General features: G+C 40.9%; 2 protein-coding genes across 2 annotated transcripts in view; both read left to right on the top strand.

The window, feature by feature from the left end:
* Nucleotides 1–13,915, top strand: part of spred1 (sprouty related EVH1 domain containing 1) — a 37,313-nt gene extending 23,398 nt beyond the window's left edge. Inside the window, exons 4-6 of the mRNA XM_037694930.1 lie at nucleotides 560–606; nucleotides 12,046–12,186; nucleotides 12,276–13,915. Coding sequence (XP_037550858.1) covers nucleotides 560–606; nucleotides 12,046–12,186; nucleotides 12,276–12,956 — 869 coding nt within the window. The 3' untranslated portion in view covers nucleotides 12,957–13,915. The remainder of the gene's footprint in view (nucleotides 1–559; nucleotides 607–12,045; nucleotides 12,187–12,275) is intronic.
* A 7,386-nt stretch (nucleotides 13,916–21,301) lies between these two features.
* Nucleotides 21,302–23,504, top strand: part of fam98b (family with sequence similarity 98 member B) — a 5,799-nt gene continuing 3,596 nt past the window's right edge. Inside the window, exons 1-4 of the mRNA XM_037694932.1 lie at nucleotides 21,302–21,470; nucleotides 21,626–21,774; nucleotides 22,734–22,862; nucleotides 22,946–23,121. Of these exons, the coding sequence (XP_037550860.1) occupies nucleotides 21,433–21,470; nucleotides 21,626–21,774; nucleotides 22,734–22,862; nucleotides 22,946–23,121 (492 nt within the window). The 5' untranslated portion in view covers nucleotides 21,302–21,432. The remainder of the gene's footprint in view (nucleotides 21,471–21,625; nucleotides 21,775–22,733; nucleotides 22,863–22,945; nucleotides 23,122–23,504) is intronic.

Genomic DNA, 23,504 nt, shown 5'->3' with positions numbered 1-23,504 from the left:
TTATAACAAAAAACTTTACTAGAAGTAAGAATTCAGCACATGACATTTAACTAAGGTTGGCATTGCATTATTTTAGCTGTGCTTATTAGACGAACTTCTGTGTCCCATTACCACAAAGTAACTTTCATTTCTTCATAAGGCGATATGCAGAGAAAAGCAGAAGCCTTGGCCTTTTCTGACCTGATACTAATCAGAAATAAATGGAGATGGTAAATGGACTGTACTTATATAGCACCTTTCTATCTTATCAAGATACTCAAAGCACTTTACACTACAATCTGTGCCTCATTTACCCATTCATACAGCTCTATACTAGATCCCTACAAAGCTAATTGAACAAATCATTCTAAAGAGACTAATCAGAGCTTTAGATCACATTCATACACTGATGGGACACACATCAGAGGCAACGAGGGGTTCAATGTCTTGCCCAGGGACACTTCAGCATGAAGGCATGAAGAAAAAAAACATATTCATCTGCAGTGAAATGATTTCAGTGGTTTGTTAGTAGACAGATCAAGATAATATTTTTTACTCTTGTCTTCCTTTTATGTTCCAGGGTGCCGTTTGTTCGGTGAAGGAGATACTCCCGAGGATGGGCTACCGGTGAGTGAGATCAAAATTGAACATTTCTGGATGTCTGTAGTTTGTATACCAGGATGTGACAGTTTTGATTGTTTTGAGGATACAGATACTGTAAATGTCTTCTAACCTGCAAAAATATGTACTAAACACGCCAAACTATACCTCACAAGTCAGGCTTTGTGGCATTCCTTTATATTTAAAAAAGGAACGGGTATTTTGGCTCTTTGGTTCATGGTTTTTATGACAATGAAAACGGATCAGCTGTTAGTCGATATAAGTGCTTCTAAATGCTGTTCTTTTATAAAGTAAGGCAGCAGGTATGTAGTTCAAGACAACACCTAGATTAGTTTAAGATACTAGGTGTATTAGTCACCTGTTCCACTTACCATTGTAGGAGAAAAGACGGATTTGCAGAACCAAGTGTGCTTCTTGAATTGCATTGTCGTGACAAGAAAATGGCTGCACTGTAATGTTATGCAGTGCAACCATTCTGTCATATGCGTGACATTTTGTTAGAATAAGAAGTAGCACAAATGCACCATTATTTTGATGCAATGTTTATACATACGTAGATTCATTCGTTCGTTTCCGGTAACAGTCAGGGGCGAAGATTATTGCCAAGCACCAGTTGTCGCCAGATAACTGGCTTTGACCTAGCAATAGGAACATAGTGAATGAGTCTAAAAACTAATATTTGCCATGTTGTTTTACCAGACTAGCTTTGGTGTTTGTTTTTTGTTTATTTAAGAATTAAACAAGGTGTCTATGAGTTTATTGTGATGTTATAGAGTGCCTCACATGAGATCCGTTTTAGCTCCAAGTACATGTTATACTGACTTGTTATCAGTTCTGCCCTGCCTGGTGTCTGACACACTTCTTAATATGGAGTAGAGAACAAGTGCAGGAGGGAAAGCTGCGTTCCTGTTCTTGGGGTAAAGTTCCTCTTTAAGGAATCAGCCCCAACATACAGGAAATTCAACGGCACCACTGTTGCTAGGCAGTGGGGGGGGGGGGGGGCCTTTATGTTGGGGCTGATTCCTTAAAGGGGAAGTTTACCCCAAGAACAGGAACGCAGCTTTGCGTGCATTTCGTGTGTGTGTGTGTGTGTGAGTGAGAAGTGGGGGGGTGTTCACGGGGTTCAGTGAGCTACTGAGGGTGTCACCATGGTGATCTGGTATCCGAATGTTGCGGTCTAAGTTCTGGGCTACAGAGAAAGAGAAGTGAACCATAGACGAGTGTTGCAACCTGAGAACCAGCAAACGCCACCACCGTCAAAGGTGCGACATTGGCTGTTTCTATGTTGTGACACCACTTTTTGTTTGACAAATTGTGTTTACATAAATATAGAAATTGCTACCTTGAGGTCCTTGCTTTTACTATTATCAGGCTGCATTAGTACTAGTTGTGACCTTCCTGAAAAAAGAAAGTTGCATTGTTTCAGTCAGAATGTGAGGTCAACAACAAGCCTTGTTTAATTTTTTTGATTCTCTTCAGGCATCCATGACGATGAGTAGGAATTTCTTATAGCCTTGCATTGCTCCAGCTGTGTGTGTTTGTGTGTGCGTTGAAGATACGTGTGTTGAAGATGGTTGTTTTCACCCACATCCTGCCCACTGAGGATGAGCATCCACATTTGTCCTTCACAGGCTTACCATATTCTTCCTCTCTCACAAGATACACACATATAATGCATGTGCAACATATTTTACTCAAACAGTGGTTCCACAACAACCCGCTCGGCTGTGATGACCCACTGACCAGAATTATGCCATGTCCCCTAACTCAAAGTAAAGAATTTCTTTATTACTATAGGAAAACATCCGCATTTAATTTAGCGTTGACAGAAGTAGGGGTGGGTGATATGGCTCAAATATAATATTGTGATATTTCAGAGCATTCTGACGATAACGATAAATTTCGTGATATAACAAAAAAAAAAAAAAACAGAAATCATAGTTATTTGACTAAATTAACTTAACATGTTGCTTTGTAGTATTATATAAAATTTAAAAAAACAAGGGGTACTTTTACTGAAATTACTTTATTTAGTAAAGTATTCAGTCTACAAGTATAAAAATAAAAAAGATCTTTCTGTTATTTAGATGAAAAAGTCTGCACAAAATATAGATCAATAAATCCACCACAAAAACTGAAGTGCAGGTGAAGTTTCCCAAAATAACTAAATAAAATAAAGCTTAAGATCTGTTGAGCATAAATGTAACAAAATATATGTTGTCTTTAAATGAGCTATAACTTCCAGAACTTGTAACAAGGTGATCATGTGACCCTGGAGCTTGTGGAGTTTCAGCTTCCTCTGTTCCTGCAGGAATGATTCATTTCTCTGATGCTCCGTCTCTGATCACCTGACTCTGTTCTTGCTCCATGGACTGTGGAACTAAGAGACAGACCTGCGCGTGTTTGTACCGGCAGAGCAGAGCGGGTGCGGAGAGAGGGGAAAAAAGACGAGTGGCAGCTTAGAGCGGGAGGAGGGAGAGATATTTGAGTTATCTGTACCTGCAGTTTAGAGCTGGATGGAGACACAGCTGAGCCGCGCGTTGTTTGTTTTTAGCTTTTTAGCTAGCTAGTGCGCAACTAATTAGCGTTACACCAGTACCTACAGGTGGAGGGGGTGCGCAGTTCGGTTTGGTTGTTCGGCGCGCTCGGTTCTGTTAAAGGGGCGTGATGTATTACGTCATGAAATTAGCATATCATGATATCCTTTTTTTGCCCTTGCAAGCTTTTTTTTAACCGGTATTATTGTGAACAATATGATATGGCCCAGCCCTAGACAGAAGGTTTTTGTTTGTTTTGGTATGCATACGGTTTGTTGGTCAGTTGATATACCCAGCCTGCACAGAAAATCTGTGTTTATTTCAGTGATAAATCTTATAGGTAGAAAGATTTGAAAAAACTCATAGTCTGATGAAGGTTGGTAAGCTCAATCATCCAGGTAGATAACGATAAGGTTAAATTGTGTCATCTGGATTAGTTTCTTTAAGGGAGAAACGTTTCGTCCCTCATCCAGAGGACTTTGTCAGTCTACGGCGTGCCAACCAGATTGTCCCATAGATAGCCTTCACTGCTGTGTTTCAAGCCAACCTCCTGTTGGAATCTCAAAAGTGGTGGACAAAACATTTCTCACTTAAAGAAACCGGTCCAGATGACACGATTTAACCTTTCTTGTTATCTACCTGGATGATTGAGCTTACGACCTTTTTCTGAACCATTTTGGCCTTGGTTGTCCTCAGGCTGTTTCTGTGAGTAGCAAGTTGGCCATCTGGCCTAAAACATTTGATTGTTGTACATGATGATTGATTGTTTTGCATGTGTTCAAAGTCTACTTTTGAGATTCCAACAGGAGGTTGGCTTGAAACACAGCAGTTATGAGACAGATCTGGTTGGCAGGTCGTAGACTGAGGAAGTCCTCTGGATGGGGGAGACGAAACGTTTCTCACTTAAAGCAACTGGTCCAGATGACACGATTTAACCTTTATTGTTCATAGTCAAATGTTTTTGAAAGTTTGCTCATCACATTTTTTGTTCTTACGTTGAGAATTGGACACTTACCTAATACCTATACAGAAAATTTTAGACTTTGTTCATTATTGTTGAACTGAAAACATTTGCAAACATATTATTTTCATTTATCTCCTGATTTCTTAGTTTAAGGCGTTTCAAACCTTTCAAATCCATAGAGCTATTAGGGTCCTTGTTGTGTAAATGTCATCAGAGGCTGCATTTTTAGGTTTCTCAGGACAACCGTGCAACTAGCATTGTGTTGAGACCGTCCTGCTTTGTTCACTGACTTTATGTTCTGTGCATTAATCAACTCTGAGTGAATCAAGTCCTCATTAAGCAAATGACGAGAACAATTGCAGATTAAAAGGATCAAACTTAACTTTAGGAGGAAGTTTAACTTACTCCTTTGATTAAAAATTCAACCACAGTTCATATTTTAAGGTTATTTTCAACATAATGAAAGATAAGCAAACAATAGAGAAAAATATCCTGATGCATGCTCAATAATCCAGGTAGAAAAATCTAAAAAAAGTTAAATCTGGTCCTCTGGACATTCAAAAAAACAAAACAAAGCAAATCAACAAAAAAATGTAGAAACGTTTCATCTGTCATCCGAGAGACTTCCACAGTCTGAGGTGCTGTATTCAGCTCAGTCTCTTAAATAGCACCTTCTCAGAGTGGACCAACCAGTTTTGCTGCTGACAACCAAAACCAGCTGATCACATGCTCAAGAAGGACCATCAGCCTAACAATGGATCATTAGCACACTGATGGCTGTTTACTATTCACAGAGGGCTGAGTGATACTAGCAATCACAGCATTGTAAGAGGGGGATAGAATAGAGAATAGAGAAAAATAGCATGCAGAACATAAAAGAAATAAACAATAAACCAGCTGCGTTTAAGCATGAACTAATGTAATGCTTTCAACCATTTTATTTTCACAACCATTAGGTTTAAAATTTTATTTTGAGTGATGCAAACTCTAGTCTGCATTACTGAATACAGTTTACAGTAATGGCTATTTAAAAATAACATCTAGTGCAATAAAACATGGACCGGTGCTCCAAACAATGTGTTCAGCTTATTCTAACTGGCAGGTAAAAAGTTGAAGATATTACAGTCCTCACATTTTTTTTTTCATTCAACCTTTATTTATACAGATTATTCCCAATGAGCCTCGGGGACTCATTTACAAGAGAGACCTGTTTTTTTAAGCAAAGAGTGATGACAAGAGTGGACAAGAAAGACAACAAAAGACAATCATAATGGATGCATACAAATTGAGAATAACAAGTAAAAATGAAATGGTATTTAAAAGAAGATGTAACAAAAGAACAAACAGATAGGTTGTAAGGAGGTGTAGAAAACTAAAAACAGGAACATGTCTGCATTGATTTTTGCCAGGAACGTAACAGATGTTTGAAGCCACTTAGAGAGGTCAAGTTTGAGAGCTTCAGATCTTTTTGCAAGATATTCCAGGAAACAGGAGCGAATTAGGAGAAGGCCCTTTTGCCAAGTTCAGTCCTCACTGAGGGGACACTGCATGTAATAATGTCCTGAGAGCGCACGCTGTAGCTGCTCTCACACAGAGACATGTAGGAGGAGATGTATGAAGGCAGCAGACCAACAAGTGATTTAAAGATGAAAATGTACCAGTGAGAGAGTTTATGTGAAGTTAATGATGTCCAGTTAACCAGTGAATACAGGGTGCAATGATGGGTATGGTAGTTACAGCCAGTTATGAATCTTAACGCACCATGATAGACAGCATCCAACATCTGCAGGGTGCTTTTAGGGGCATTCATGTAAATATCACCGTAGTCAATGGAGGGAAGGAAAGTTGCAGTTACAAGGTGTTTCCTAGCATTCAGAGTTAGACAGGATCTGTTTCTGAAAAAGAAACCCAATCTAGCTTTCAGTTTCCTTACTTACTTTTCCACATGGAGCTTAAAGGAGAGATGTGAATCGACCAAGATACCCAAATATTTGTAGGAATTTACAAACTCAATAGGGACACATTTCGAGGAAAAAAATCAAAGGAAGAACTGCTGGGACCAACTTCCTGTTTGAAAAAAAGCATCCCTTTGGTTTTATTGGCGTATAGGACAAGTTTGAGATGGAACAAATCAGACTGGATGATGTTAAATGTTAAAAGCTGGAAAGCCTTATCAACTGTTTTAGCGCGACAATAAACAACTGCGTCATCAGCATAGAAATGTAAGAATGCATCAGGGATGCTTTGACCAACGTATGTAGATTGTGAAGAGGATGGGTCCTAAGACTGAGCCTTGTGGTACACAATTGTTGACTGTTAAATAACTGGAGGAAGTACCATTATGTTGAACACATTGCCTCCAATCTTAAAGATGGTTAGAGAACCAACCAATGGTGTGATCTGAGAAACCAATTTCTGAGAGCTTATGACACAAGATGTTATGATCCACAGTGTCAAAAGCTTTAGACAGGTCTAAGAAAAGTGCAGCACAATAATTCTTAGCATCCATTGCTTCAACAACGTCATTAAAAACCTTCAGCAAAGCAGTCGTGCTGTGTTGTTTCCTGAAACCAGATTGATGGAGAGGTAAGATGTTAAATAAGTCCAAATACTTTTTGATTTGAGAGTTTACCAGTTTTTCTAGAACCTTGGCTAAAATGCAGAGTTTAGTTTATTGAGCGATAATTTTTCGCTAAGGTGGGGTCTCCTCCCTTCAGCAAAGGAAGAACAAAGGCTGTTTTCCAAGCATCTGGAATGGAATTTTGGCTTATGGAAAGGTTAACGTTGTGGTACACTGGTACCGCGATGATATGAGCGACCAGCCTTAAGAAATAAGGTGGAAGTTCATCTGCTCCTGGGGATCTTTTAAGAGTCTAGACCTTTTAACAGTTTATTAACCTCACTAACTGAGAACGAAGAAAAAGAAAAGGTGTGATTTATCGAAGATTGACTTGTAGGAGAGATTTGGTTTGTAGATGATTGGTTTTTAGTAGAAATGGCTGATTTTTCATTAGTTATCGTGTCATAGAACTAGAAACGACAAAATGTCTGTTGATACAGTTCAGGATCTCGTGCTTATTTGGCTCAGGAACAGAGACAACAAGAAGTTATGATGGGCAGTCAGATGAGCTGCCGGAGAGAGATTTGATGGTTTTCCAGAATGTTTTAGGATCATTTAGATTTTTTGAGGTCTGAGATAAAAAAAGTTATGTTTTGCAACTTTGATGGAAGTTGTGCATTTATTCTGCTGCTGTTGAAAATTCAACCAGTCAGTGTCTGAGCCAAATTTTCTTGCTACAGCCCAAAGCTGATCTCTCTTGTGCAGAAGGTCAGCTAGATCAGGCGGAAACCAGGGGCTGTCTCTTCCTTTTATGCTGAACGGGCGAAAAGGAGCATGTTTGTTGAGAAAATAGATGAAAGTATTTTGAAAATAGTTCCAAGCTGTGATCACGTCGTTTGTTAATAGAATATGGTGCCAGTCGAAGTGAGAAAAATCCCATAGGAAAGCTTGGTCACAAAAACATTTCAGGTCCCTTTTTTGAATTAACCTGAGCTTAGAGTGGGGAAGTTTAGTGTCTCTAAGCATCGCAATAACACAATGATCACTCATACCATCAGCAAAAACACCTATACCAGGGAATTTATGATGCATATTTGTTATAAATAAATCTAAAATGGAAGATTTTTCAGGACAATGCTTGTTTGATCTGGTGGGAGTGTCAATAGTTCTGGTCAGATTAAGTGACAGGCAACATTCCTTGAATTTATCACAGAGGGGGGTCAGCTTTTTCCAGGTGACATTGAAATCTGCGAGAAAATTTTTTTTGAACTGTGAATCAACTAGGAAGTCAGTCAAGGAGGACAGGGCCTCAGAGGTTGCTGGGGAGGGGGAATAACATCCACTACAGATGAGATCTGGCCTCCATTCAAAGTGACGTTTACAGCTAGGGCTTCAAATAGTTTTGGAATTGTTTTAGCTGACACTAGTTTAGAATCCAGGCTTGCTCTGATGTAAATTGCCACCAAGATGTTAAATCCATCAATTGCCACATCCATATTCAAGTTAGATTTGTTTAGCCAGGATTCAGAAATGAAAATTACATCAGCCCCAGATGAACGGACCCAAATTCTCAACGTGTCAAGTTTTTATTTTTATTTTTGGAAGACTGCGTGCGTTAAAATGCAAAAAATGAAGACCTGAAATGGTTTTTAAAATCATTTGGTGTGCTGTAATGTGTGGGGGTTCCAGGGTTGGGCTGGATCCTTGAGAGCAATAACAACATTATTGACATTTTCTTGTGTTTTTTGTGACAGATGTGTAATTACAGGAGTTAATAATGTGACACTTAGCCCCCATAATTGAACCATGGTGAAAAGTTTATAAAGATATGATTACTTAGAACCCAAAAACAGTGAAATTTGCAGGGTGAGGCAGATCCAGATGCGTTAACAAGATTCAGTGATTCCAAATAGTCAGAGATCTGAAAATGGTGGGAATGATGCAGAAAGATTTCAGAGCAGACAGCATCATAGGTCAAATGGACTGGCAGGCCCAGCATAGTGGATCAACTGCAGTTTGAATTGGACTGAGGGGAGCTCCAGCACCCCGGTGTAGACAAATCACTCCAGCTGCTCTCATGTTGAACAGATGCTGGGTCCAGAACCAACAGGCAGAAACAGATAATCCACATCAAGGAACAAAGCGAGCTGCCAGACAATCCACTCGTTCTGGAAGGCATGGTCCTGGCTCAGTTCGGATCAACAGAGATCTGATCCAGATGAGAAGAAAAAAAAACCTTCAGGTAGAGCCCTTCACAGGTTCAGGGTCTATCCGAACAGAGTTCAAAGAGATAAACGGATTAAACCAACAGCGTGATCTGGAACAGATCCTTCAGTTGATCATCTCTGAACTGGTGGTCCCGTACAGATCCAATTAATCCATGTGAGTTCAGATGGAAGACCAGCAGAACTCTGCAGACGCCGGTCTTCCTTCGAGCAGTTCCTCCTCTGTGCTTCCCAGCAGGAGAGGCTTCCTCCAGTAGAGCAGTGGTCGGACTGACCGTAGAGGCGGGAGCCGTCCTTTGCTCAGTTCTGTCCTGGTCCGGTTCCGTCAGGCTCCTCCGCAACCAACAGCAAACCCCACGGAGGTGGCCGGTCCCTCAATGAAAAGTATCGGGCTGCCCGCCCGAGTGTTTTATGAATGTTGCGGGTAAATGAGCGTATATACAGTAGCTGTGACTGTCCTCATGAATTGGATTGATTTCAAAAGTTGTTCAGTTGTGGATCTGCATTCAATGATTACTTTCTGTGGTCTTCTATCTGTCCAGTGGTTCTTGATATTTTGCTTACAGAGCGAAACATAAACACAGACATGGGCAAAAACCTTATTGCATTCCCTTTTGTGGCGGGCAATAATAATTTTGTCATAATTTAATATTGATGCTTGAACTTTTAAGAGGAATAGGTCTTGTTTTATTTTTTTATATTTTAATTAATTTATTTATTTATTCATCCATCCATCCATCCATCCATTAGCTTTACCTGCTTCTTCTTTTTGCGGGGGGTCACTGGTGTCCAAATCCAGCAGTCACTGTGTAAGAGGCAGGGGACACCCTGGACATGTATGTCTCCAGTCCATCACAGGGACATATGGAGACAAACAAAACAACATTCACTCTCTCTCACCTAGAGACAATTCAGAGTTACCAATCAGTCTAACATGCGTGCTTTTGGTCTGTGGGAGGAAACCAGAGTACCTGGAGAAAACCTATGCATCATGGAGAGAACATGCAAACTCTGCCCAGAAAGACCCCCAGCCGGGATTTGAGCCGGTGACCTTCTTGCTCAGAGGCAACAGCTCTGCCAACTGCACCACCGTGCCGCCCTTATTTATTTATTTAGTTGGTTAGTTAGTCCAAAAAGCAGTCCTAGTTAGTCAGAAACTGGTTTTCCTGACTTGCAGCATGGTGTTTGGCTGTCAGAATGTGAAAGTGTTTCGAGATGAAGCAACACTGGAGCTCTGAGTGGAACCAGAATCTGCTCTGCCTCTTCAACATGTGGCTCGTCTTCCCACCTTCCCTGTCCTGAACCCCTGTGCCTTGGAGGGCGGAAGTGCACGTTTCCCTGATGTAGCTGTAGTGGAGCCATATTTGCCCCTGGCGTCCACCCCCACAAACCCCCCACCTCACCCAACCACATCTCCAGGGTCAGATCAGCTCCAGATTGGCCCCCACGCATGCCTTTGAATGGTGGGGCTTAGGCAAGCACTTTAAAAGGAAGCCCATGTCTGTTTCCCATTTTGCACCCCTCGCTCCACTCCTCTCCCTCGTTCTCTCTGCACTGACACACACGCAGTCGCACACACACACAAACAGCTGTCATTTGGCTTTTCAAGTTCTGTGCAGCATTTCTCCAGCTGGAGCTGGTTTATGACATTCTCTCTGCAGACTCCTGGCCTCTCGTGCTCTCTGTTTCTCTCTGCTTCACGCATGCATACAACACAATCTCATTTTTTCCTGTTCTGTTTTTTCTCCTCGCTCTCCTTCCTCTGTCTCCTGCTCCTCACATTCCCTTGCAGACACTGCAGATGTGTTACACCACTTGGTACATTTGAAGGCAAAGAAAGAGCAAAGATACACACACACACACACACACACACACACCATGTGCTAGCAGTCTGGAGAATGTGGGGAAGGAAGAAGGAGGGGGGTTGCAAGTAAAGGATAGGGGTGGGGGGGAGACAAGTGAGGGGGGAAGAAGTCAAAGGAAGCATCTCCTAGCAACCACAGGACAGTAATTACTGTAGCAGCAGCTAGGAGCAAACCAGATTTCCGCTGTGCGTTAAAGCACTGGCGTGGGCTACTTTACACACAGCACTGACTAACCAGAGCCAGCAGCCTCCTCCACATGCAGAAAGGAGAGAGGGAGGGAGGGAGGCGAAGAGGGGAGGACTAACCCTGCCCTGATGAGGTCGGGATGTGTGTGGGAAAAGAAGGACAGCTAGCCAATGAATACTACTGGGTCTGAGTTATGGGAGGATATCTGTTTGTTTAAAATAGGAATAGGTGCAAATTATAGATGATTGCATGAAAACTACTGTGCTTCATGTTATTAGATTATCCTTTCTGCTCTGCAGCATGTCAGCTGTGTGCTTTAATCATAAAATGTTGTTGTCATAAGCCCCTGGGTGTTGCACTAAATAACTTAATCTCTGTAGATCGTCAGAAATGGTTCTACTTCTAAGAATCATTCTTTACATGCTATTTATAGACACCTCGACCTGCTTCAACAGTGAGTTTTTCCTCCTGAGATCAGTTGGTGCAGTTTGAGAATGTTTATCTCTTCGTTGTTTGACAGGGTTTTTTTATGCATGCATGTGTGTGCATCAGTGTTTGTTTCTGTGTGTTTGTGGGAGCACATGTGAGCCTGATGGGAACTCTGAGTTCTTATAACAGAAGGGCCTTGAGTCATCCCACTCAACGCATCATTTGGCAAAGCGTGGGCGCAGGACGCCCCCTGGTGGTTAAAGTGAAACAAACACACATGCACACAGCTGACACACGAGTCGAAGCTGTTGGAGTGATAAAAACTGACTTCTGACAGTGAAATGATAATGTACAATGTGAATGTCAAGTGTTTAGGCTGCCATGTGTATGTTATTAAATTATTTTACCCCTTTTTTAATTAGCAGAGCTAAAGTTTGTCTGTACATTCATTTGATTATCAGAATCTCCACATTTTTTAAAATGCCACCGAGATGCTGCAATGTAGAACAAAATAACCATGAATCACACTTCCTGTTATTGCTTGTCAAATAGGCAAATGCAAAGACTGATGTGATCTCAGCAGAAACATAACAAAAGTTTAAAAAAAGAATGGAAAACTAAAATGCTGACTTCAAATATCAAAACAGTTTTATTCACGGTGGTGATTGTGTTTCTGCAGGTGTGCGTCGAGCCTCCATCCATCTGTTCTCCCATGAAAGAGCCCTTCTCTCCTCTGAGTAATGTCTCCACTGAGCCATTCCGGGGCTACTACATCCGCACCCAGCTCTTTGATGACACCCGTCGCTACCTGCCTCCACAGGTGTGCATTTATAATTGCTTCTAAAATCTAAAGTCTTGTTTGCAATAAAGGCGTTAATGAATTTGTCCTCTTGGCTGGTTTTCTTTAAGTCGACTCGTCGTGTCAGTTTTCGTGTGGATGAAGAGGAGATCGTTCGCATCAACCCACGTAAAGACGTCCGAGGCTACGAGGACTACCGCCACCCAGTCATGAGCAGACGCGATGTCGACCATGACGACATGGACTTCCCAACCCCCTTTAACAAACTGGACAGTAAGAAGTTTGAGTACCTCTTTCCTGATGGCCCCGGTGGAGACTCTCACTCTGGCCCCGGGATGGGCATTGGAACAGGGATGGGGCTGGGGCTGGGCAAAGACACGGCCATTAAGACTCAGCCGTCCCCCCTTCTGAAGTCGAAGAAGGGCCGTCGGCGAAGAGAGGATGGCGAGCGTTCGCGTTGCATTTACTGTCGAGAAATGTTCAACCATGAAGACAACTGGCGGGGGCAGTGCCAGGACGCCCCTGACCCAATCAAGCAGTGCATCTACAAAGTCAGCTGCATGCTCTGCGCCGAGAGCATGCTGTACCACTGTATGTCCGACTCAGAGGGGGACTACTCAGACCCCTGTTCGTGCGACACGTCTGACGAGCAGTTCTGCCTGCGCTGGCTGGCCCTGATGGCGCTGTCCTTCATCGCACCCTGCATGTGCTGCTACCTGCCTCTGCGCGCCTGCCACCACTGTGGCGAGGCCTGCCATTGCTGTGGGGGCAAGCACAAGGCAGCGGGATGACCCCACACCGGACACAGGGACACCCTTAAAGCTTGCTAACAAAGGCAGTGGATAAAAGCGGAAAATTATTAGCCGGCATCCTTTTTTCATTCCTTTCTCTCAGAAGGGGTGATGTGTTGTTGATCCCCAGCTCTGAGGGCTTTTGGAGATTTCAGTTTGTGTTTGTCGCCGACAAGCAGCAGTGGAGAACAAACTATATGCTTTTTGGGAGCTCTGAGCATCAAGTTAAACGCAGGAGCTTAATCTGTGGTGACGAGGAGGACGAGACACCATGATTAACAGACTTGAAGATGTTACACCTGTACACACACACACACACACACACACACACACACACAGCTCACATTCACTCATACATTGACAAAGCCAGGCCACGATGTGTAACTTTATGAAGGAAAAATATATTTTGTACAGATAGTGACAACTAAATGACAAAAAAGAAAACAAAGCTACAACTGTATTGAGGACAGAAGTACTTGCGGTTTGAAAATACTAAAAGGGATGTGTTCTTGCTTTTTTTGTGACAGTTGGGTAACAGTGGCCTTTCCTTCACGGCTTCAGCGTTGGCTGACGATGTAATGACCAGAGAAAATGCACTAAATGCTCTCCCCTCCTGATTCAAGGTGTTTCTGAAAATTCTGTGGCATGTTGTCCCACACGTTCAGTGTCATTTTAAGTTTTGGGAGATGTTCGTAATGGATGTAAAGCCAAAATTTATTTTATAAAAAAGTATAATCTTTTATTTAAAACAAAGATTTTTATGGGAAAAAATAAAAAGCTCTTCAGGCGGGATTCAGACATTTTGATCAGATTTGAAATGAAACATCCATGAGAGGAGGGGAACAATCAGATACAAACATGTGACAAAAATTCTCCCAGACAGTGATTTCCTTTCTTGACATGAGAAGAGTTGCAAACAGAACCCTGCTGACCCGTTTCTGTCATGAAGCACACGCAGTTTCATTAGTTTCACTGAGCGCCTTTAACTGCTCTTCACATTTACTTTTTCTTTCTTGCTCACATTTCTAATTAAGTTTGAATCAAAGGTTGAAATGTTGCTCAACCAGCAAGTTTGTTATGGTGGGGGGAAGGGCGGGGGGGGGGGGGGGCACGGAGCTTCTTTGTTAAATGACAACTTTAATCAGAGAAACCTTCAGATTTTGGAATGAGTTTGTAGAGAGTTGAAGTAATTCACCAGCTGATTGGGACTGGGGGAAACCCGACCTTTAAAGCTCTGCTCTCCAAGCTTTGGTTGCAGCACCCTCTCCAACCATTATTGTTGTTGTTGTTGTTGTTATTTTCTATTGTTTACTGTTCATTCTGTATAAATGTAGTAACACATTGTTATTCAAAAGTGAATCCACTCCTATTGTTTTTATTTATCAGCCCCAGAATGAATGCAAAGTTGTACAAACACGGACACTTGTCTGAGCTGTTAAGAATGGTTTGTGCTGTGCATGTGTCTTCATCTGCACGTTGGCTTTGTGTCAGGCTTCACCTCTGATGGTGGGATTAGGGTTTCGAGTCTTTGGCATAAAGCGCGTTGGTTTAAAGCAAATGGATAAAAGAAGTTAATGGAACGGACACCATCCTCGTTTTTCTGTCACAGCTAAAGCAGCTTTCTTAATCCTGCCCAAAACTGAAAGGGTTCCATTACTGGGGGCTGCGGTAGCCATGTGTGATTGTCAGGAAACCCTGAGAGATGTTAATTATGTGACTCTTATCCAAAGTCCATCCCCTGCATCACCTCTGGTCAGCCCCAACCTTTACATGTGATTGAACACAAAAAAGAATATGTTGGTGTTGAACTGCCTCCAGACTTTATGCTACAGCCTCAAATTTTATACAAACATTAGTCAACCTAATTTATTATTTTAACCAAGAAAGAAAGTAAACAAGAAGTTCCCTTCTCCTTTCAGCTCTTTCTAACCGTTTAACTCGCTGCAGATTTATCATCCAAATCCACCTGGTGTCAGTTGAACAAACATGGCCCACTTCCCCAGTTCAAAGCTGACCACCTTTACTTTCTATGCAAACTTAACACGTTGTCCTGTCTGAGTTGGTGATGGGACAGGACACTTTAATGCTACAGACACAGTTGGCCAACCCCTGGTGCCAAACTAAACCTTGTAAATATGTAACACTATATTTAAGTACGTAATAATAATAATAATCTCAGCTTTTTCTCTTTGAGATTTTAAAGCTAGAGCTGTATTTATGTTTGCTGTCAGCCTATACTGTAGCTCCTAAATGACAGCATTTTGTACATACGTCACCTTTTAGTATTATTTCACATTGAAAAGTAGAGGGCTTTGTGACAGATTTAACTATTGAGCTTCTAATAGAGTCTGTCTAGTTTTGTACGGTAGAAGGAAGGATAATGCTAACATGGTAGTGGCAGTCCACTCGTTTCTAAAGTTTGATATATATAACTAAATATAAATATATATATATAAATACACGTATAAAGCTGCTAGATACAATCACTAATTTTATTTTGTTGACAGAGAAAATCAGCTATGAATGACTGTTAAACCTAATTCTCAACATATAACAGCCGTCATGTTTAAATAGTTGATTGCTCTGCTGCGTGATGACCCGTGTGTGTGTGTGTGTGTGTGTTTATGTGTTCACAATCGTGTATGTGTGTGTGTACGGGGAGAGGGGGGTTGGTGTGTAACCAAACGTTTGGTTGCTTGTCAGATTCTCCCACTGCGATCGGGTCGGCCCGTATTATTGCAAACTGAACGGAGGTTTGAAGATGAAAACTTGCTGGCTGAGAAGCAAACGTAAAGAGCGTGCATTTATACAAACGTGTAGAGAATGCCCAAATAACACTTCTCATCCTGCATTAACCAGCGCAGTGCAACTTCCTGTCATGTACTGTATTATATATGCAACATGTGTCTGTCTGCTTTAATATATATATAAATATATATATTTTGACCTGCATTATATAAGACTTCAGTTTTAACCACTTTGCTGCTAGTCTTTTATTCTCTTTCGATTTTGGAAATCGTGCATATCTTTGGGAATGCATACAAGTGTAAATTCTTATTGTGTAGATTAAAAAAATAGAAGCTATATTAACCTGTTTCTGTTCAGTGTATTTTTTTTTTTAAAGGATTACTTTTCACAGCAGTGAAGTGGTTTTGTTTCAATTCTCCGATGCTTTTGGTGCACTGATACTAAGTGTGAGCTTTTTATTTTTCATCCTACAGCTCTTGATGTAACATTTATGTGATTAGTTCTAAATAGTGGAAGACATTTGTGTTTTAAGACTTGCAGTATAAATGGTACTACTCTTAACTATTCTGTAAACACTGCCCGTTTTCTTTTTTTTATATCTTTGTGCAGATTTCCTTTCCTGTGCATCTGTTGATTCTTTTAGTGCCATCAGCTTTCACATCCTGACAACCTCAAAAAAGTGCCTCACGTTCATCTTAGTTCCCATCTGACGGTTTAACCTCTCATCCTGGTTTTATTGGTTTCTACACGTCTAGGTATTTCTTCTCATACCAAGTATCTGATATAAAATTGATAGTTCCAATAACTCATGTCATAGATGTATTTTCTTTATACAGATGTAGCTTGTTACTTTTCATAAATGTATAATGTAAATATGCATACCTATGTAACTGTTTTTATGTTACATCATACACTTGTAATTTGACATATCAAATAACATTATCATAATAAAATGGTGAGTTTTAAATTTTCTGTGGTTCAATTTTCTGACTTTAATTTGTCTGTCCAAACAGGTCTCACTTGTAAATGAGTCTTCGAGGCCCAATGTGATTTATCTGTTTAAATAAAGGTTGAATGAATGAATAATCCAATAAAAATAAAAGCTTATGACTAAAAATAACCGTACAGATGCAAAAAGGAGTACTGAGCAGTAAGTGCGCTTGAATTACGTTATGTTTTGGAGAATCACATGGCTGTGCAAAAGTCTTAAGTCACACCTTGTGTGTTTTTTTGTTACATTTTTTATTGTGGTTTGTTACATTTTATCTAAGGGTCAGCGTCCTGCAGCTCTTTAGCTCCTCTTCAGTGGGTCTTTGTGGCTTTGACCAAAAATAACAACTTTGTTCTGAAGAACAAAAAAAGGATAGTGTTTGCATTTTTCTTTCCCCGTTTTTTTTTTCTGAAAATGCCCCTAAGAAGTAAAACATCGTTCAGATTAGCTGGTAGTTTTTAATCAATTCTATTTCTAGAGCATCAAGTCACAACAGAAGTCTCTCAGGGCACTGAACGGAAACATTCATATACATAAAAAGCCAATTACCGGTAGTAAAAGTTCTCTATCAGGAAGCAGCAGATTGTGTTGAATCTTGGCTTCGTCACAGTCTCATCCTGAGCAAGCACAACGGAGACAGTGGAAAGGAAAAACTCCCTTTTAGCACAAAGAAACCTCCAGCAGAACCAGGCTCGGGACAAGCGGCCGTCTGCTTCGACCGGCTGGTTTGAGAGGACAGGAAGGAGAAACGAACACAGAATGGCAGGTCCAGATGTAGATCCAGGTGTAGCTGAAAGACAAAAACATGTTAAGATAGAAAAAATAATTACAAATACAGAGTAGAGCAGAGTAAGTAAAGACAGCAGCAGAGTGAGGAAATGTGGTCAGTTTGTCCTCCAGCAGTCTAAGCCTATAACAGCATAATTTAAGGGCTAGTTCAGGAAACCCAAGCCAACCCTAACCATAGGATTTATCAAAAAGGAAAGTTAATCCCAGTCTTAAAACTGGATAATCTGTCATCCTCACGGACAGAAACTGGAAGTTGGTTCCACAAGAGAGGAGCCTGATAACTGAAAGATCTTCCTCCCATTCTGCTTTTGGAAACTCTAGGAACCACAGGTAAACCTGCAGTCTGAGAGCGAAGTGTTGGGAAAATATGGAACAAATAAGATGGATCTAGGTTGTTGAGAGCTTTGTATGTTAGAAGTAAGATTTTGAATTTTATTAATCCTGTTGCCACTTCATTAATCCAACTTCCAGCCACATGGTCTGACTTTTCTCAGATATCAACAGAAATCTTAATGTTTTGACACATTTAACATAAGTTGTCCAGAAGACCAATAAAAGTTCAGTTTTACAAATGTGTCATAGATTAAAAGACTTAAAATTAAAGGTGCTCAGCAAAACTATGGCAAGCTGAGCACCGCTGCTTGGACTGGAGTTGGAGGTAAAAACTTGCTTTTTTGATCAAAACAAAGTTCAAGTAAACTACAGCTTGAATAAAACATTCAACAAACTTGCTTAATTTTTATATTTTTAATTCAGTTTTTTTATATAGCACCAAATCACAACAAAGTTGTCTCAGGGCACTTTACAGGAACATTCACATAAAAGCCAATTAGTAAAGTTCTCTATCTAAGGAATCCAGCAGACAAGTTGAATCTTGGCTTCGTTGCAGTCTCCCATCCTGAGCAAGCACAGTGGCAACAGTGGAAAGAAAAACTCCCTTTTAACAGGAAGAAACCTCCAGCAGAACCAGGCTCAGGACAAGAGACCATCTGCTTTGACCGGCTGGTTGAGAGGACAGGAAGGAGAGACAGACGAACACAGAATGGTAGGTCCAGGTGTAGGTCCAGGTGTACCTGAAAGACAAAAAACACATGTTAAGGATAGAAAAAATTATTACAAACACAAAACAGGTTGAGCAGAGTAAGTAAAGACAGCAGCAGAGTGAAATGTGGTCAGTTTGTCTTCCAGCAGTCTAAGCCTATAGCAGCATAACTAAGGAACAGCTCAGGAAACCCAAACCCACCCTAACTATAGGATTTATCAAAAAGGAAAGTCTTAAGCCTAGTTTTAAAACTGGATAATGTGTCAGCCTCTCGGACAGAGATTAGAAGTTGGTTCCACAAGAGAGGAGCCTGATAACTGAAGGATCTGCCTCCCATTCTGTTTTTGTAAACTCTATGAACCACAAGTAAACCTGCAGTCTGAGAGCGAAGTGCTCTGTTAGGAAAATATGGAACAACAAGATCTGTAATATAAGATGGAGCTAGGTTGTTGAGAGCTTTGTAGGTTAGAAGTAATATGTAAATGATTTGTGAGTACAGAGTAAGATTGTTAAATTTCTAATAATTCACAAATATAAAATGATTCATAAGCCTAAGACTTGTTTATAGTTTGGTGCATAAATTTGATTAAAGTTTTCTGTAAAATAGTTACCCTTTTTTATGAATGTGGACTTTTGTGTCTTAACAGGCATATAATAATCATGTCAATTTACTGTAAATTGTTTTATTGTAATAAACAATTCGTGTACTGGAAGTAACCCACTGTCCACCAGTTTAAAGTTATTGCATGTTTTGCAGCTCAGGACATTTTCAGCAGTGAAGCAACTGAAAGGACTTGATTATAAAGGTTGCAGACATATTAGCTAAACTTTCTTGTTTAATTTAAAAGCTTATTATGTAATCTAAAAAAGTTCAATCTGGTCCTCTGGACATTCAAAAACAAAACAAAGCAAAACAACAAAAAAATGTAGAAACGTTTCGTCTTCCATCCGAGAGACTTCCTCAGTCTGAGGTGCTGTATTCAGTTCAGTCTCTTAAATAGCACCGTCTCAGAGTGGATCAACCAGTTTGCTGCTGACAACCAAAACCAGCTGATCACATGGTCAAGAAGGACCATCAGCCTAACAATGGATCATTAGCACACTGATGGCTGTTTACTGTTCACAGAGGGCTGAGTGATACTAGCAATCACAGCATTGTAAGAGGGGGACAGTTGAACCCGGAGGCCTCCACCCCTGTTTAATGATGGATGATTTCTTTTCACAAAGATGGCCTCCTTTACTCCTCTCTCAAACCATCATTCCTCTCTATCCAGGATGTGAACATCTTCATCCCTGAAAGAGTGAACTGGTTCCTGCTTTTTGGATTTGGCTGGTTGCTGGTTTTATCTACAGTCAAGGAAGTCGTCTGCAGCAAATTTGGACACGATCACGCTGCTTGCCTTTATGATGGCTTGGTTCGTGCCTCAAGTACCCAGACTCAAATGCTTTGGGCAGAATGGATCAGATCTCGGGGATTTAACTCAGTCACGTTCCATCGGTGTGGCCATGTAATTTGGACATTTCGGAACCGAGTGGACCAACACAAACTCAAGGTAGATATCATTAAGTTCTGCCTGTCCCCAAAACAACTGTGCGTTTATCTGAATTTGGCTCGCTTGGCTGGCCTTGAAGGCCATCTTATCTGAATTTGCCTGGAGAACATGTGATCTGACACTCACCACCCTCTCCCTGAGGAATTTCCAACTGATAACCAGATGAAACCAGCTGAATAAACTTTGTGTCATCATTTCAATCCTCTTGGATTCTCATAGTCGTTATTCTTGGCCATTCCTCGAGAATGTTTATGGATCTCACTGGAGGACACTGGCTGATTATTCCATCCTTATCAGAACTATTACAATGCCCTTGAGAGCGTCTATGGACATGCTTTCCGCTCTCGTCGTCTCCCCCCTCTGCAGAATGTCTACATCACTATGTGCTTGTTTGTGCGAGGCATTTTTTAATATCAGAGTTTTTCTTCTCAGCCAAGAATAAAAAGTCTGATAGGAATTTTCTTTTGCCTCCAAATTCCTACATGTCTGGTTTCACTACTTTTTATCTGTGTAAACAGATCTCTCTTGTAAATGAGTCTTCTAGGCTCAATGTGACTTATCTGTCTAAATAAAGGTTGAATTAATGAATGAAGGATGCTGTTGAAATAATACAATTAACATCAAAAATATTATGAGTAATTTTAATTAAGTTAAGTATTTATTTATTTGTAATTTTAATAATAAAATTACAAAGCAAAGCTGTTGGAGATTACATAAATGGTAAATTTCAAGCTACTCAAAGCTCTTTACAACGCAATCTGTTCCTCATTTACCCATTCATACAGCTCTCTACTAGATCTATACAAAGATTAATCAGTGCTTTATCACATTCATACACCCACCAATGGGACACACATCAGAAGCAATGAGGGGCAGTGTCTTGCCCAGGGACACTTCGGTATGTGAGTGCTGGTGGAATCGAACCACCAACTCTTGCATTGGAGGACGACTGCTCTGGCCACTCTGAGACAGCCACCCCACTCATTGAGGACAGAGGATTCAGAGGACAGAGTGAGATGGAGGAGGGTAGTGGAAGAGGGAATAGCTGAAAGAAGATGAAGAAGAAATGTTCAAAAGGATTTGCATTGCAAGTCCTTTTAGTCATTTGTTTTATTTAAACAAAGTTAAAGTACTTTAATTGATATTATTATTATATTATTATTATACTTTTTAAATTGGCGGAACGAATATTTGTCGACAGCGTTTCCCTCCGGTTGATGCACCTAACCGGAAACGCCAGGAGCCACAGTATTATTTGTTGTGGAAATGAATGGGTGCAAACACAGCTCATGTTGACACATATTTTTGTAGTTTCACCACTTTTTAGTAAATAAAAAACCTAAAAACTTCACTATGGAATGTGACATTTTGGACTCTTTAGAGCAGCTCGGGTAAGTTTATACATTTTCAGCGACATATTAGCTAAGTCTTGTTAGCACTGATCGCGAGCTAGTGTTGCCAGGAACCAGAGCGGCGTGTTTACGACCAGCCTCAGGCTCTAACAGCTGCTTATATTTTGTCCATGCCTGTGTGTCACGGCCCGCAGCTATGACGGTTCTCTGGTGGAGGAAAAGGCGCTGCTGAAGGCCGCAGAGGGAGGCCTCTCCTCCCCGGAGTACGTGGAGCTGTGCAGGTGGTTAGCATCCAGACTGAAGCCTCTGTGTGATCTGGAGGAGAGCATCATCTCAGGACCGGGTCAGCCTCCATCAAACACACCTCTGTCTTCTTTAAATACGTCCTGTGAAATATTTGTACAACTCACACCATACATTATCAATCTGACAGCTTCGTTGATCCATTTTTGATAAATCAAGGCTGTTATTTGAAAAGCTTATAAGAATGTTGTAATAGATGCTTTTATTTGTATTTATATGAAAATTAGTTTATCTAATCATTTAATAACCACTTATAGTTACATCCAAACGTGCAAGTTTTTAGCTTTATATTTTTGTCTTAATTTTTAATAAATTTGTTAATTTAAACTGTTTGTTGGAAACAAACTTTGCGTTGATTTTTGACTGAGTTTAAAGATTTATTTTTTAATTACTGCAAAGCAAATAATAGCTGCTCTCTTTTTTTTAGTTAACCAATTTTATAAGAAGAAATGAGTAAAGTATTTTAATGAAAACTGTAATATAATCAAAGACTCAGTGCCTATTACTTCTCTAACTACTTTTAATCTTTACTTAAGGGCCATTTTGGTGCTCTATTTTTTCTTTATTTTTAATATTAAATTGTTATTATTATTATTTTCACTTTCAGTTGCTCACTTCTTCACAAGTTGCCACATCGAGCAAACTTGCCTGATGGTTTGACAGTTGTTTTTATGCCACATGCCCTTCCTCACGTAACCACAGACCACTGAGCTACCACAGCCCTCTGTGTGGAGCAGAGCTGTTATCTGGGGCACTGGGGAGCAGATGGTCCTGCTCAAAGGCCCAGAGTGGGGCAAATGTTAGTGGAGGCAGGTGTGGGTGCGTCACCTTTTCCCACCCACATTTTGATGTTATGGGCAGAGGGATTTAAACCAACAACCTTCTGCTCACAGGCTCGCTTCTCTAACCTCTGTGCCACCACTCCTCACCACTTTTGCTCCTCTATAACAACATTTTACTCAGTTGAACTATGTGTCACATTATTGTGTGTTCTTCCAGAGGACGTGAGCAGCCTCCAGGTGGAGATGAGCTCTTTGCTGAAGGAGCTGCACTGTCCTTTTGAAGAAGCTGTTTCAGGAATTCTTCAGTGCACTGCTCCAAGCACAAAAGACCATCTCAGATTTGTCTGTACGTCGTCACTCTCCTTCATCCAGTCACTGCTTGCGTGGTCAGTACCAGATTTAGGAATTAAAACATATCTCCTTTCTCAGTATTTCTGAGCTCCGAGCTTCAGGCTGCACAGATCGTGAGGAGCAGGCAAACCTCTGATAAACACGAAGAAGAGAGTCCCATTTGTCAAGAGCTTTCAGCAATCTGTGAAGCACTGAAGCTGCCAGAGCCCCAAGGGCAGGAAGCACTGGGATATTTCTCTCAAATACAAAACAAGGTAAGTGTTTATATCAACAGGAGCCATTTGTTATAAAGCTTACGATAATTTGACCTCAGAGCTAAGAGAAAAAGAGACTTTCATTACTTCTTGTTGCTCGTTAATAACTTCAGGGAAGATGAAAACTGTCCGGTGGCTTTGACCAGTGAGCCTTATGAAGGGTAAAATGCAAAAATATTTCCTTTAGTGGTGTCAGTTGTTCTCTCCGTGCTGCGTGGGTTTTGTCCAGGTACTCCAGTTTCCTCCCACAGACCAAAAACATGCATGTTAGACTGACTGGTAACTCTAAGTTGTCTCTAGGTGTGAGAGAGTGAATGGTTTGTCTCTGTGTCCCTGTGATGGATGGATGGATGGAGGGAGGGAGGGAGGGAGGGAGGGAGGGA

This window comes from Nematolebias whitei, chromosome 21 (assembly GCF_014905685.2).
Source record: "Nematolebias whitei isolate Nwh7 chromosome 21, NemWhi1, whole genome shotgun sequence".
Classification (NCBI taxonomy): Eukaryota; Metazoa; Chordata; class Actinopteri; order Cyprinodontiformes; family Rivulidae; genus Nematolebias; species Nematolebias whitei.
This window is presented reverse-complemented; position numbering and strand designations above follow the sequence as displayed.